Source organism: Gasterosteus aculeatus, chromosome Y, assembly GCF_964276395.1.
Source record: "Gasterosteus aculeatus chromosome Y, fGasAcu3.hap1.1, whole genome shotgun sequence".
Lineage (NCBI taxonomy): Eukaryota > Metazoa > Chordata > Actinopteri > Perciformes > Gasterosteidae > Gasterosteus > Gasterosteus aculeatus.
In genome coordinates, this window is record NC_135709.1 from 715,166 (window position 1) to 729,359 (window position 14,194).

Sequence of the window (14,194 nt, forward strand, 5' to 3'; positions counted from 1 at the left end):
AGTAGTTAATGACGTTACACAGTGAATAGTAGTTAATGACGTTACACAGTGAATAGTAGTTAATGATGTTACACAGTGAATAGTAGTTAATGACGTTACACAGTGAATAGTAGTTAAAGATGTTACACAGTGAATAGTAGTTAATGACGTTACACAGTGAATAGTAGTTAATGATGTTACACAGTGAATAGTAGTTAATGATGTTACACAGTGAATAGTAGTTAATGATGTTACACAGTGAATAGTAGTTAATGACGTTACACAGTGAATAGTAGTTAATGACGTTACACAGTGAATAGTAGTTAATGATGTTACACAGTGAATAGTAGTTAATGACGTTACACAGTGAATAGTAGTTAATGATGTTACACAGTGAATAGTTACTACGTGTCCGCAGGGCAACAGCCAATCAGCTCTGCTTGGCGTCAGCTTTGTTCCATCTGCTGTAAACAGTCTATTTAACGTAAATTCAAATAAGCTCAAGTCAGTGACTGGCAGTAGAGAGGAATTTAATCTCAAACTATATGGTTTATATTATCAGGAATCAGGAACATTTATTACCAAATTATATAAGACATACAAGGAATTTGAATCAGAGAATGAATGAATGAATTTTATTTATTCACACAATACCACTTGAAACATAACACAGCTGGGGAGGTACAAGATTAATTGGGTAAGGTGAATGGGTCCCCCAAAGAAGCTAAAGAAAGCTTATAGGTGGGGGCCCATGATTCAATTTATAGTGGTAGCACAAAACTGTAAAGTACACAATCACCACAAATTATAATGACTAGTTGCTCACGAGAGACACACTAGTACAAAACATCACATACACATACAATCATACATCCCAGTAGTCCATGAAAAAACAGTTTTATATAAGATGTAGGTTGATAAGAAATATTTTATAAGACAATGATTACAAGACAACGTGGTGCAAGAGGAATTTAAATTAAAAATAAAGTTAAAAAAAGTCAGAAATAAGGTGCACCAGCAAACAATGCACGTGTCCGTGGAGCGAGCCGGGCGGCTCCAGGCACGAGCACCGAGGGCGGGAGCTCTGAGATTCGGCGGACAGTTTGAAATAGTTTTCCACCAATGAGCATCGCAGACTCTCCTGTGGAGGCGCGGCTGAGCTCCGGGAGGAGTCCTCCACCAATCAGGAGCCGAGGTCTGAAGCTGCGTCACCGCTCCACAGCCGGTCCACACTTTAAGAGCCGAGTGTCTCCGCTCAGAGTTCACTTCACCAGAGCGAGACCAGTCGATCATGGCACGAACCAAGCAGACCGCCCGTAAGTCCACCGGAGGCAAAGCCCCCAGGAAGCAGCTGGCCACCAAGGCCGCCCGCAAGAGCGCCCCGGCCACCGGCGGCGTGAAGAAGCCTCACCGGTACAGGCCCGGTACCGTGGCCCTGAGGGAGATCCGTCGCTACCAGAAGTCCACGGAGCTGCTGATCCGCAAGCTGCCCTTCCAGCGTCTGGTGAGAGAGATCGCTCAGGACTTCAAGACCGACCTGCGCTTCCAGAGCTCCGCCGTTATGGCTCTGCAGGAGTCCAGCGAGGCTTACCTGGTGGGCCTGTTCGAGGACACCAACCTGTGCGCCATCCACGCCAAGAGGGTCACCATCATGCCCAAAGACATCCAGCTGGCCCGCCGCATCCGCGGGGAGCGAGCTTGAGAAGTCTGCTCCTACTGACCCCACAACGGCTCTTTTAAGAGCCACCTCACTCTCTGTAAAGAACTTATTCCTTAACGCGACCACCTACATGAACTCATGATTTTAGAAAAGTTGTCAATCCAGAGTTTTATGAATAATGTCTTTAATCATGTAGATGTTTACAATGTACGTCCTCAATGTCAAAGTGCCCCAGCTAACAGGCATAATCTCAACCATTCTTCTACTGCTGTCATAAGGACCGTAAGGTGTGTGAGTGATATTGATATTACTTTGTTGGACATATGAAGAATTGCATACCATAAGTATATCTGAATCATTTCTGTTGGAGGAATTTAACGTATTTTACATCTTCTCTGTTTATTCTGTACACATCTTTCAGTCTGGCATCCTCTGCCGTTCTCCATAAGTTTTTTTTTAATCTCCCTATCAAAAGTTTTCCCTGTTTCTGTGAGGGTTTCGGGACGGGGGAAGTATACAGACTAAAGGCCTCTGAGGAAAATTTGCATTATATTCTTGGCATAATCTGACACCGCCAAGACAAGTGTGGCAAAATACCGCAGGCAAGTTAACAACTTTCAACATACGCATCAATTCAAACAGATCAGCCCCGTTTGACAGCGAGGTCGTCACACTCAGACAGCACGTGAAGTCCTCTGTGCCTTTGACTGGTGATCTGTCCCCGCTGGCAGCCAGCTGTCTGGCCGATAACCTGCAGGCTTCTCCAACATCTTCGTGGTGGGAGACTGCGCTGACGTCCACGAGCCCAAGATGGCATACCACGCCGGGCTGCACGCTGCCGTTGCCGAGAGCAACATCACCAACAGTCAGAGTGGGAAGGAGCTGACCTCGTACCGTGCAGGTAAACCCACACACGTCTGTTGTAGTCGAGTGTCTGGTGGTTGCCTCTCGCTGATGGTGTCGACGGTTGCTAGGTAACGTCACCATGTTGCTGGCGATGGGCCGTGACGACGGCGTGGGTCAGTTCAACAGGCTGAAGTTGCGTGGTTGCTTTGGGGAAGAGTCGAGATCTTCTGCTGTGGAAGAGTTGGAGGGAGGTGCAACAGGAGCAACCCTGAGGACTCCTCTAGTAAGGACCTTCACTCACTTCAGAAAAAATGAGGAAAGATCATTTTTTATGTTGGCCGATCGATAGAGCACGTTTGTACACCCAGCTTGTTCTTTCTACAATATTTAAATATTGGGAGTATGAACTGATATCGGTTACTCAGGTAATTAAAGGTAACATAAAAAATGTTTTAAATTCATGCAAAGAGGCATCTTTAATTTGATTTCTGCTAGAAATAAAGGTTTCAGATGCTGTTTAACATTGTAGTCTCAGCTGATCCATGTGCTGAGAAAATGTAGTGATCTAAAACATGGACCAGCAGTAGCCTCACTCAGAAATTAAGGATTTAACTTTTTGCTAAATATTATAAAGGGGTCTGTCTTTAGAAATCCCTCCATAGATTCATCAAAGGCTGAATTCAAAGGACATTTCGAAGGTCCAACAACGAGCAGGAGACATTCATTGATTAGTGGTGTAGTTCAGCAGGGGGCGCGAGGGAACCAACTTCAAGCAACGTGTCTTCTGTCACGTCCTCCGACTGGGTTTAAATATCTGTGAACTGACCCTATTCGCTTGTCTTGTTTCAAACTTATCTGACAACATGAGCGGAAGAGGAAAGGGAGGAAAGGGACTCGGCAAAGGAGGCGCCAAGCGTCACCGTAAAGTCCTCCGTGACAACATCCAGGGCATCACCAAGCCCGCTATCCGCCGTCTGGCTCGCCGCGGCGGAGTGAAGCGCATCTCCGGTCTGATCTACGAGGAGACCCGCGGTGTGCTGAAGGTCTTCCTGGAGAACGTGATCCGCGACGCCGTCACCTACACCGAGCACGCCAAGAGGAAGACGGTGACCGCCATGGATGTGGTCTACGCCCTCAAGAGACAGGGACGCACCCTGTACGGCTTCGGTGGATAAAGGCCGACTTTTACTACCAAAACCACAACGGTCCTTTTAAGGGCCACGCACTCTCTCCGAAGAGTTGATCTCCTGTTTAATATCAAAATTTAGTATACGTTGTAACCATCAACAACAATTTTAAACAATTCTATGTGCAGTTTTACATGATGGGTATTCTTTGCTATGTTTAAGTAGCCCATGTGTCTGCTCCCTAGATGCTCATACTAGCTAATGTTACATGAGTGAATGACCTAGCCCTTGTATGATACATTCTGGAAATCACAGCTATAGTCTACAGCTGAATAATGAAGTAAAAGCTCTTTAAGGGAGGATTGGGTGGCTCTTAAAAGAGCCTTTTATAGAAGCGTTGGTTGTTCAGACTGAGGTCAGTTTACTTCTTCTTGGGTGCTGCTGCTTTCTTGGCTTTGGGCTTAGCGACCTTTTTCACGGGGGTTTTCTTGGCTGCGGGGGCCTTTTTCACCACCTTCTTGGGGCTCTTGGCCACCTTCTTGGGGCTCTTTGCTACCTTCTTGGGGCTCTTGGCCACCTTCTTGGCCGCTGCGGGTTTCTTGGCCTTCTTCGGTGACTTCTTAGCGGCTACAACTTTCTTCACTGCCGCTGCTTTGGGCTTTTTGGCCGCTGCGGGTTTCTTGGCCGCGGGCTTCTTGGCTTTAGGAGCGGCTTTCTTTGCCGGTTTGTCGGCGGTGGTCTTGCTCACCTTGAAGGAGCCGGAGGCCCCGATCCCCTTGACCTGGACCAGAGTCCCCTTGGCCACCAGGCTCTTGATGGCGGTCTTGACGCGGGCCTTGTTCTTGTCCACATCGTATCCTCCGGCGGTCAGAGCCTTCTTGACGGCGGCAGCGGACACGCCGCTCCGCTCCTTGGACGCGCCCACGGTTTTCACGATGAGGTCGGAGACGCTGGGACCGACCGTCTTCGGCCTGGACGCCTTCTTCTTGGCCGCTTTGGGCGCGGCGGCGGCGGCCGCAGCTGGAGCTTCTTCTGCCATTTCGTCCCGCTGTTGTGCGTTTGCGTCGTCGAGGACTCGGGAGACTGAGACCGATGAAGAGCTCGAAGCAGCGGACTGCACTTAAACGCACCATGAGAACCGTGGAGACTCAACCCGGCCCGGAGCTGCTCGTGCAGCGTGAAAGTCGAGTCACGTGTGTTTTCTCTCCACTGATTAAAGACTAAAAGCTAAATGTGCTTCAGGTGCTGGAGGCTGAAGGCGGAGGAGCCGATAGCGGACTAGTTTCTCTGCGTGTTCAGGTCACGTGGAGCTCTGATGATCGATGCGTTTGGTTTGAGGAGCCTTCAAACGTCACCTACTCAGCGCCGAGGACAGCGCTGACCAGCGGCTTTTCACACTCATTTCTCTCCTAAAAGTATTTAAATTGCATCACATCTCCATCAAAAGTCGTTTTCCAACTGCTCCACATGTTTATTCAGGATTGCAATTTAAAAATAACCATCAGATGTTGATCAGTTTTTAATAAACTAGAGTTATACTGCGAACAGTAAACACACTGGAGACGGTGGTGGCTTATGGTGCAGTTTAATCAGACCTCCTCACTGTGGACATGTCTTCTGTTATTTTATACATCAATGTGTAATCCTCAATTACACTTTTATGCTCCCATAGCACTGTTACTATAACACATACGTTATTTCTGTTGTGCTGATGAATCCTATTAGCACAGATGCAGTTGCATTTAAGTGAATACAAATAACCATCATTGCCATTACTGACATTCATTAAAAAAGTATTTCTATGCATAACAATCAAAAGGTTTGACTAATTCATACAGAAATAAATAGAGATTTTAAACTGAATTAACATGTTTTATGTTCAACACTTATGAAATTACACAATTGCAGCCTGTTTACATCATGTTGATTGCACAAAGTTAAAATAGCAAACTATGCAAATCTGGGGATGGGCACAAGAACAGCTCATACTGGTACCTGTTATTGACTATATGAGTTTTAAGCACGGTTTTCCAAGTCCAACTCATCTCTTTTCTTGCCTTGCTGGGCCTCAGCATTTGACACCATTGATCATTCTGTCCTGTTGCAGAGACTAGAATTGATAGATTGATATTAAAGGAACTGCTCTCAGCTGTTTTAAATCCTATTTATTGGATCAATCCCAGTTTGTGCTCGTAAACGGTGAATCCTCGATGACCACCAATGTTGCTCACGGTTCCACAAGGTTCTGAGCTTGGACCGATTTTATTTGCCCTGTATATGCTTCCTTTGGGCGATGTTATCAGAAAACACTGCATAAGCTTCCGTTGTTATGCAGACCGACCAGCTTGTTAGACTTCAATAATGTCTTAGAAACATCAAACTGAAATCCACAGAAAAAGAGCTCTGCCATCTGCGAGAACGCCACTTATCATGTGTTGTTCACGTCTGCTACTGTCTTGTTCACATTTACTATTAATTGATTTGAGACTGATCAAAGGCGGTCTGCGAGAAGACCACCTGATTTGTCTTGGTTACTTCTGCCTGCTATGGGCTTAGACTGCCGGGAGACTTCTTAGGACACACCGAGCTCCTCTCACTCTCTCCTTCTACAATAATCCACATCTCGTTAATACAGATCACTAATTCAGCTTCTTTCCCGGATCTTTTTTTTTGTGCTTTCTTGCAGGTCTCCGTCAATCGTAGTTCTGTCTGGACTCTGGTGTCAACAGGGCCACGCAGGAGTCAGGACCAACCGCCTCTAACACCATTAATATCCCAATTTCTTTTGCTGTAAACATTAATGTAACATTTATTTGTTCCTTCAATGGAGTATTTGGGCTTTTTCGCAACACAGGTTTCCATGGGTCATGGTTATATCTGGCCTCCTACCGTGGCCCTGCTGACACCTGCGGCTGCTATTATGAATATTAATATTACCGTCATCATAAACCAACATTACCCTCTCCTAAAGTCTCTGTGCTTTCCCTCCCCACAGGCTTCTGTGGATGGTGGTTCTGACCGTTGTCCCTGCAGCGGTCCTGCCATACACCTTGCTCACTAATCGCAATTATTTGAATCACTTCGGTTATAGGAAGGAAACGTCTTCCACATCGTTCATTCTGTACAAATGACAATTGTAGTCCATCCCGGGAGATGAATCCCTCCTGACATTATCCAATGGGGATTTTTTCTGTCCCAATGTGAGGGTTTTGGGACAGGATGTCACATGTGCACGGACTGTAAATCCAGTCTAACACTCTCGGAGCGCCACTTTTTTATTCTTTAGAAGTGGGTGCCTCTTAAAAGAGCCTTTGGGTTTATAGATTCCCTAGAAGTAAGTTGGACGATATACGCATTTTTCCTCAATATATAAATGGAAATCTCACTTTAAGCATCGATGAGAAACTAGGATGAATATCCCAAGTTTTTATGATTCAAAGATCTATATAGCCTTTATACCTGCAGTGACAATTGTATTCAATTAAACACTGGAGGAAACGGTCTTTAGAAGAGGTGGGTGGCTCTTAGAAGAGCCTTTGGGTTGGTGGTCTACATCAGGCTCACTTGGAGCTGGTGTACTTGGTCACGGCCTTGGTCCCCTCAGACACGGCGTGCTTGGCCAGCTCGCCGGGCAGCAGCAGGCGCACAGCGGTCTGGATCTCCCTGGAGGTGATGGTGGAGCGCTTGTTGTAGTGAACCAGGCGAGAGGCCTCGCCGGCGATGCGCTCAAAGATGTCGCTCACGAACGAGTTCATGATGCCCATGGCCTTGGAGGAGATGCCGGTGTCGGGGTGCACCTGCTTCATCACCTTGTAGACGTAGATGGCGTAGCTCTCCTTCCTGGTCTTCCTCTTCTTCTTGCCGCTCTTGCTGACGGCCTTGGACACGGCTTTCTTGGAGCCCTTCTTGGGCGCTTTCACAACCTCAGGCATGATTCAAGTCTCTGTCGCAGACTGACAATGTCGCGATGTGAACAGGACGGTGTTCATATATGAACGAGATGCAAATGTCACTGTGCGGTTGCTCGAGCGTGATTGGTTGTCCTCTGTGTGATACTGCGCATGCGTCTCACAGGCGGATTTCTCTATTGAGACCGAATCACTTTGGTGCTTTTAACACGAGTTTGTCTCGTGAGTTTCACATTGAGAATCATGTTGTAAGAATCATTGTGTGCACTGAAATCATCTAATGACCGTCACACAAACCATTCACAATCACAGGGCCCTGTTGATAGTTACAGTTACACACTTCAATTCTTGATGTGTCAAGACATGACACACACCTTTTTTCATCCAGAATAGACAAATACATGTGTAATAGTCATAAATAAATATAATAGGGCACCTTAACAGGACTTGTAGGCATTCAGCACACTGAGCCACGGAAGTAAAACATGTACAGTTTGTGTTCTTATGGCTAGACTCACTTTGTGATGTGACTTTAGAAGTTGGATGAGCGCAATTATCTTGATGACTGAAGTCTAGTAGTTTAAATTAACGTTTGAGCGCAGATTAGTTTGTGACATCAACCATCGGGTTAATTTGGCTGGAGTCGAATTTGATGAAATAAAACCTGCCTGTTATCAAGTACGTGATACCTTTGTTTACAAGTCATTAAAAAAGCTGTTTTTAAATGTTTCCATGCCTGTACGTGGATAATCATGCCTATTATTAAAAATATGATTACAATGCTGGATTCACATCTTCACACCTTCAAGTTTTAAAACATAATGGGCTTTATTCCAGCCACGTTAGCATGTAACATGTCCGCAGAATGGAACCTTGTAAACCCTGAAATACGTAAAGTACAGTTGGACAGAACTTAATGTATTGTCATAATTCATATTAATAACACTAATGTTACATTGTATGGTTTGTGGAGTTGACATCACTCAGAAATTTGATGGTAAAATACGTTTTTGTGTTTCTTTCTTCATCTCTACGGATCGGTTGGAGTCGATGGTGGAGAAGGTGAGCCTGAACCTGCAAGGTTGGCGGTTCGAGCCCCGGCGGTGTCCCTGAGCAAGACACATGACCCCTAATTGCTCCCCGGAAAAGATGTAAGAAGCCACGTGTTAAAAATGCAGCGTGAGTGCTTTGTATAAAAAAGCGTCCGCTAAATGACCTGTAATGTGACAAGAAATATCATATGCGTTTTATTCTGAAATCCCAAACGCATGAATGACGGCAAGAAAGAATTCAAGTAGCGCAACGTGATTCGTTTATTTATTTCCCATTCTCATAAATCGATAGACGATAATAATAATAAGCATAATAAGATAACACTGTTGTTTACTGAACAGAGGTCCTCCGTAAAAAGTGACTTATTTACACAGCAACAGAAGCATCTGTACGATTTGTAAACCGCCCAAACGCCGGTACGTCCAGCATCAGAGTGTGACGGAGCAACATTTAGGGCGGCGGGAGTCCGGACAACAGGAACGTGGACCCGGGGAGACGGAGACGCACGAAAGAGGAACCGGCGTTAGGGATTGGCCAGTTCATCTGATGTCACAGAGGACGGCAGGATGTCCAAGGCTCCCATCTCTGCAACACACACACGTTGTAGTGTTAATAAAGACAATGCACATCATTACCCCGCTTAAAATGTGCGTATGTATTAGTGCAGCTTCCTGCAAACCACCTGATACGTTGAACGTTGACGTTTCTGGACCAGAAACCGGTTCGATGAACAGTGTGAAGTGATTATGAATCAACCCGGTAACCTTTGAAGCTGGCGTACCCTTTGGGGGGTCGCGTCCCACGTTAACGTGGCATCGTAACATTCTAACAGCAGTGTTCTCCCTACTGTTATAGTGGGGTTCGCCGCTAATTAGCATTAGTTTTCCGTTAGCTCCCGCGCATGCGTCACGTCACAATCCACTACGATCTACTGCCGATCGACCTGTTGGGCAACTCTGATCTATCGTTTTGATGACGGCCGCTCAATGCGTCGTCGATCTCAAGGCGACCTTCGACGTGTCTTTGGTTTGAAGAAACATCGATGATGAAACATTTGCTGCGTATTTGGCAATGCGGTTGTGGGTCTTCTGCAGAGAATCACTCCTCGCTTTGAGATGAGTCCACATAGAGACGATGAACGTACCTTTAAGCTTCAGGTACGACAGAAAGTCAATGATGGTGTGGATGACGTCTCCATCTGCTATTCTCTGGGAACCTGCGGACGTAAAGCAACAGAATGCAGCCAACTGGAAGTTCTCACGTGAGAATATCAGTGTCTCCGGACACTAAGACATCCTGACACCGAGAAGAGTCCTAAAGATTCCTTCAGAAAAATGTCAACATGATAGAAAACTCTGATTCAAACAACTGCTCTGTTTGCATATACGAAATATTCTGTTTCTGAAACAGACAAACTCCTGATAAGCGAGTATTTTAAATAGTACAATGGTGGCAGAGTTGTGTGCATTTGACTCCCATGCGAGTGAGAGTTTGAACAGATGTCTTGATATCGTTTAAATCAGGCCTCCATTTACTTCAATCGTCAAAAAATACCACACAGAAAACTGAGTGAGATAGAGAGACAGACCTGTTCTGAAGTCCTCCTCCTGGCCCATGTCCCTCTTGCCAGCTAGACCCGACTTGTCTCCTAGTGTCCTGTGTCCATCTATTCCATCTGGACAATGAGGAGTGACATCACGATTGATGCAGTCAAACAAATAAGTGAGTTCACTTATTACAGCATTTCAGCCGAGGCTGTTGTTCAAACTACATCTGCTCTTCAGAGAATATCTAAAGGACAATGTTGTCCACTTGCTTATTACATCACTCTATTTGCTTTGAAATGTTTGGTTGAGACTCTTGTACGGACCACCTGCAGGGCTTGGCTCGTGGAATTGCGGCAAAGAAATGGAACACGTCTTTGGCAGCGGTGTCACATGCACACAAAGAAAGCGTTAGAACAATGCTGGTGAAATGGTTTGTGGTTAGCTTAGCCGCGGTGATGCTTACGGCGATGCTTAGCCGCGGTGATGCTTACGGCGATGCTTAGCCGCGGCGATGCTTACAGTGATGCTTAGCCGCGGTGATGCTTACAGTGATGCTTAGCCGCGGTGATGCTTAGCCGCGGCGATGCTTTGCTAGCGGTCGCCGTGTTCCTGCGAGCCTGCAGGTCACAGCGAGGTGTCCTCTGAAACAAGCCTCGTCCCAACACTCGCACATTGTGCAAACGCCACACGGAGACCTCTGTCGATGGCGACATAAGAGTCCCATCAGGCGGCGGCGTGTCCCCCCCCCAACCTCCTGATGTGTGGCGCCCCAATGAAGAGGTCCACACTGACTGCTGACCCAGAGGTCTGCTTAGAACCCTTAGAAGACTCCTCTTATCGTTTGGTTGAATAGTGCGTGTCCCACTGAAAGGTTCGACGGGACGGATGCTAATTGGCTGGAGGTAATTTGGGTTACTCGTTAGCTTGAGTAGAGCTCGAGCTGCTTAGCTGTGTGTGTTTAACTACGAGTACAATTCAAATCCGTGACCTCGGAGTGACCAGGAAGGGCCGAAATGAACAAACCGTTCCTGCTGACTGGGGTCTTTTTCAGACAGTGGTACTTGGTGGTCCAGCAGCTTTCTGTGGGGTTTGTATGTTCTCCCCGTGTCTGACTGATATTGTGTCTATTTACAGAAAAGCATAACCTGTAAGTGAAAGATCTTAAACCACTTCGATGACGGTAATTTGAAGGTTTTTAAAAACACTCCATGTCAAAAAAGCCCACTTTTTTGCCAGACTTTTTTGTTTCATTTTAGTGGAATGAGTCAATTTCACCTCCCTCTGGTAAACAGTTCCTCAGCATTTACATCCAGGGGCTTTTATTGTGAAAGGTCAAAGAGGAAGGGGAGGGATCTGGTCTGATAACAGGTGATGTAATGTTCTTGTTCTCTTTTTTTTCAGTTAAACTGTGTCATGGGAAGAGAATTGCGTTGCGTTGTAATTTCTGGTTCGGTGTAAAATGACTTAAAAAGCTCTTAAAGTAGATTGAGGTGCAAACAGATCGTACAGAAAAGGGCTTTATACTGTCGAACGGCATGCTGGGAAAAAGTTACCTCTCCTTTGCAAATGTGAGCTTTTATACCAAAAACTGTTGAATCCAGGAATTAGCCGGTCTCAACTTAAAGGTTCATAACGTCCGTGCAGAGACACGACCAGCTCCATTTAAAAGGGAAAAAATATATATTTCACACAACTAAAATAAAAGAGATAAAAGCATGATATTAAGATTTACGTTACTCAAGTTTTAGCTGAAATGATATATTATAACACAGCTTTGCTGTTTCATTTCAATGCCAGTAGTTTATGCTAAGCTACGCCTTCCTGCATCAACAGCATCTGTGTCTGACATTACTTATCTAATCTCACAGATGGTAAATTTAAAGATTAAATAAATTTATTTTAATTTAATTTAATTTAATTTAATTTAAAGATTTATCAGTGTCGATGTCGCGTCCTACCGTGTGCGACATTAAACACGCAACCTCACGCCAATAAACCACGTTTGTCGCTGTGGAAAATGGCTGCAAAGTGAGCGGAACCATAAAAAACTAAACCCACTGATTAACCTGCGTCAGCTGGTCTGTGTTTAAGTAGCTTCCCACTACAACTAATACATTTTTTTTTAGCCACGTTTGGACGCGTAAGCAGCGACAGCAGCAGGCGGACAGACGTCCTCCCAGATGAGTGACAGCTCAGGAGGCGGGATGTGTGTGACAGAGCAATTCCTCCCCCCCGACACCAAGGCCCTGCAGCGGCCGTACGTTTCTATCTTACATGGGGTCACCAGGTCGTCTCTGCCTCGCACACTGGGAGAATCCTTTATCTGAATTAGGTGATCAATACGACCTGCAACACAGGAGCAACCTTCACCTGAGCTTGTTGTGACCGTAAAATATCAACTAACACAATTTTAAACGTGTGGACAGTGTGATTAATGGATGTGAGTAAAGTGTCTGCTGTCCACATACGTGTTAACTTGCCTCTAAATATTGACGAATCCCCGTTGAAGCCTTTTCACCACAGGGCCTAAACAAGACGCTAAGCTACCAGACGCTATTTCCACTGACGACCGCCGGGATTTTTAATCGCGCGGCTCGTTTTGTCTTTGAAAAAAACGAACATGCCTCGACGGGACAGAACACGCGTGGCGTGAGCGCACGGAGGCGGGATGGAGTCTGACGGCAGCAAACGCATGAAGTGAGCGTGAAGGAGCCGAACGGCTGAGATGTTCACGCGTGTCGGTTCAGGACGTCGTGTCGATGCATCATGGCGGTAAACGCACAGACCGACCACAGCGCCTCTTTTAAATGAACTTTTAAAAAAAATATAATTAGACAACAACAGTTCTTGGTTATGATTAAAAGATTGTAATTGTTAAATGTTTGGTACAAAAATAAATATTCAAGATCTTATGTGACCGGCGTTTTGAAGGAAAAGCACAGCCAAATAATTCGCTGGTTTGGGTGAATCATTTGTAAAGTCTCCTGTGAGTCCACGTGTGTGTGTGCGCGTGTGTGTGTGCGCGTGTGTGTGTGTGTGTGTGTGTGTGTGTGCGTGTCTGCCGTACTTACGGGGGCCCAGCAGGTATCCAGCGCTGTTCAGCGTCCAGCCGCGTTTCTCCTTCGCCTGCAGGGTCACCAGACACACCGTGATCATTTATGCAACATGAAACATGTTCGTATCCAATTTCCATATTTATATTCACTACACTCACTCACAATGCATTCAGTTTGAAGCTGCTTTTATTGCATTTAAGCTTTGCATTGTTCTTTTCTCCATAAATGAAACAAATATGTCATTTAAATTCTCTAAAACCCAAATGTCTCCAAGACACATTCATGAAATAACATGTTTATTTAAGGTGTAAGGTGATTACTCTGTATTTGTACCCACATGTATATATATAGGTTGTCTTCATTGTGCATTTAAAGTTCTTGTTTAAATTAGAAGAAAACAGATATTTAATTCACATTGTGTAAATGCGTTGAAGCTCTATGACGTGCTGTGTGTCGCCGGTGTACGTGAGAGAAGGTCCGTCCAGCGTCACTCACCGCGATGACCAAGCCGACGGTCTCCGAGAGGAAGACGAGCGACACGCAAAACACTGCAAAGTACCTCCGCATCTGGTGAGAGACACGAGTAGTACTTCGTCAACACCCGCGTCGGCCACATACTCGCATACTTCTACATTCTGGGAAACTTTCACCGCTGGTCGGGAACTTTAGTCCGGAGATGAAAGAGCCGCTTACCTTTGATGTGACTTTCCCGCTCGTTGCGCTTTGATGTCTGCGGCACAAGTTGCTGGTGCGCTTTGATGTCTGCGGCACAAGTTGCTGGTGCGCTTTGATGTCTGCGGCACAAGTTGCTGGTGCGCTTTGATGTCTGCGGCACAAGTTGCTCGTTGCGCTTTGATGTCTGCGGCACAAGTTGCTCGTTGCGCTTTGATGTCTGCGGCACAAGTTGCTCGTTGCGCTTTGATGTCTGCGGCAGATGTTGCTGCTGCGCGTTGACGGTGAACCGGGGAGACTGCGCGCGCCCTTTTATCCTCTCCGGCCCGACCGCACTGCGCGTCAC

The 14,194-nt window shown here is 45.9% G+C and overlaps 2 protein-coding genes and 1 pseudogene across 4 annotated transcripts; 1 reads left to right on the forward strand and 2 right to left on the reverse strand.

Moving 5' to 3' along the window:
* The first annotated feature begins 1,095 nt into the window (after window positions 1-1,095).
* Window positions 1,096-1,721, forward strand: LOC120814183 (histone H3). Its single transcript, XM_040169597.2, has one exon. It carries the CDS (start codon window positions 1,271-1,273, stop codon window positions 1,679-1,681), a length of 411 nt encoding a protein of 136 aa, XP_040025531.1. The 5' UTR covers window positions 1,096-1,270; the 3' UTR covers window positions 1,682-1,721.
* A 1,602-nt stretch (window positions 1,722-3,323) lies between these two features.
* On the reverse strand, window positions 3,324-4,747 carry LOC120808627 (histone H1 pseudogene; annotated as a pseudogene). The gene has a single exon (XR_013455183.1). The product of XR_013455183.1 is annotated as a histone H1 pseudogene (transcript).
* Window positions 4,748-8,817: 4,070 nt separating this feature from the next.
* LOC120812405 (galanin peptides-like) lies at window positions 8,818-14,194 on the reverse strand. Of its 2 annotated transcripts, XM_040168329.2 has the most exons (7): window positions 13,870-14,194; window positions 13,672-13,743; window positions 13,192-13,246; window positions 12,395-12,466; window positions 10,162-10,248; window positions 9,718-9,789; window positions 8,818-9,158 (listed from the first exon to the last, which is right to left on the reverse strand). In XM_040168329.2, the coding sequence occupies exons 2-7, from the start codon at window positions 13,741-13,743 to the stop codon at window positions 9,097-9,099; spliced, it is 420 nt and encodes a 139-aa protein (XP_040024263.1). In that variant the 5' UTR covers window positions 13,870-14,194; the 3' UTR covers window positions 8,818-9,096. The 2 variants fall into 2 exon arrangements, with proteins under 2 accessions (XP_040024263.1, XP_040024265.1); XM_040168331.2 differs by lacking the exon at window positions 12,395-12,466.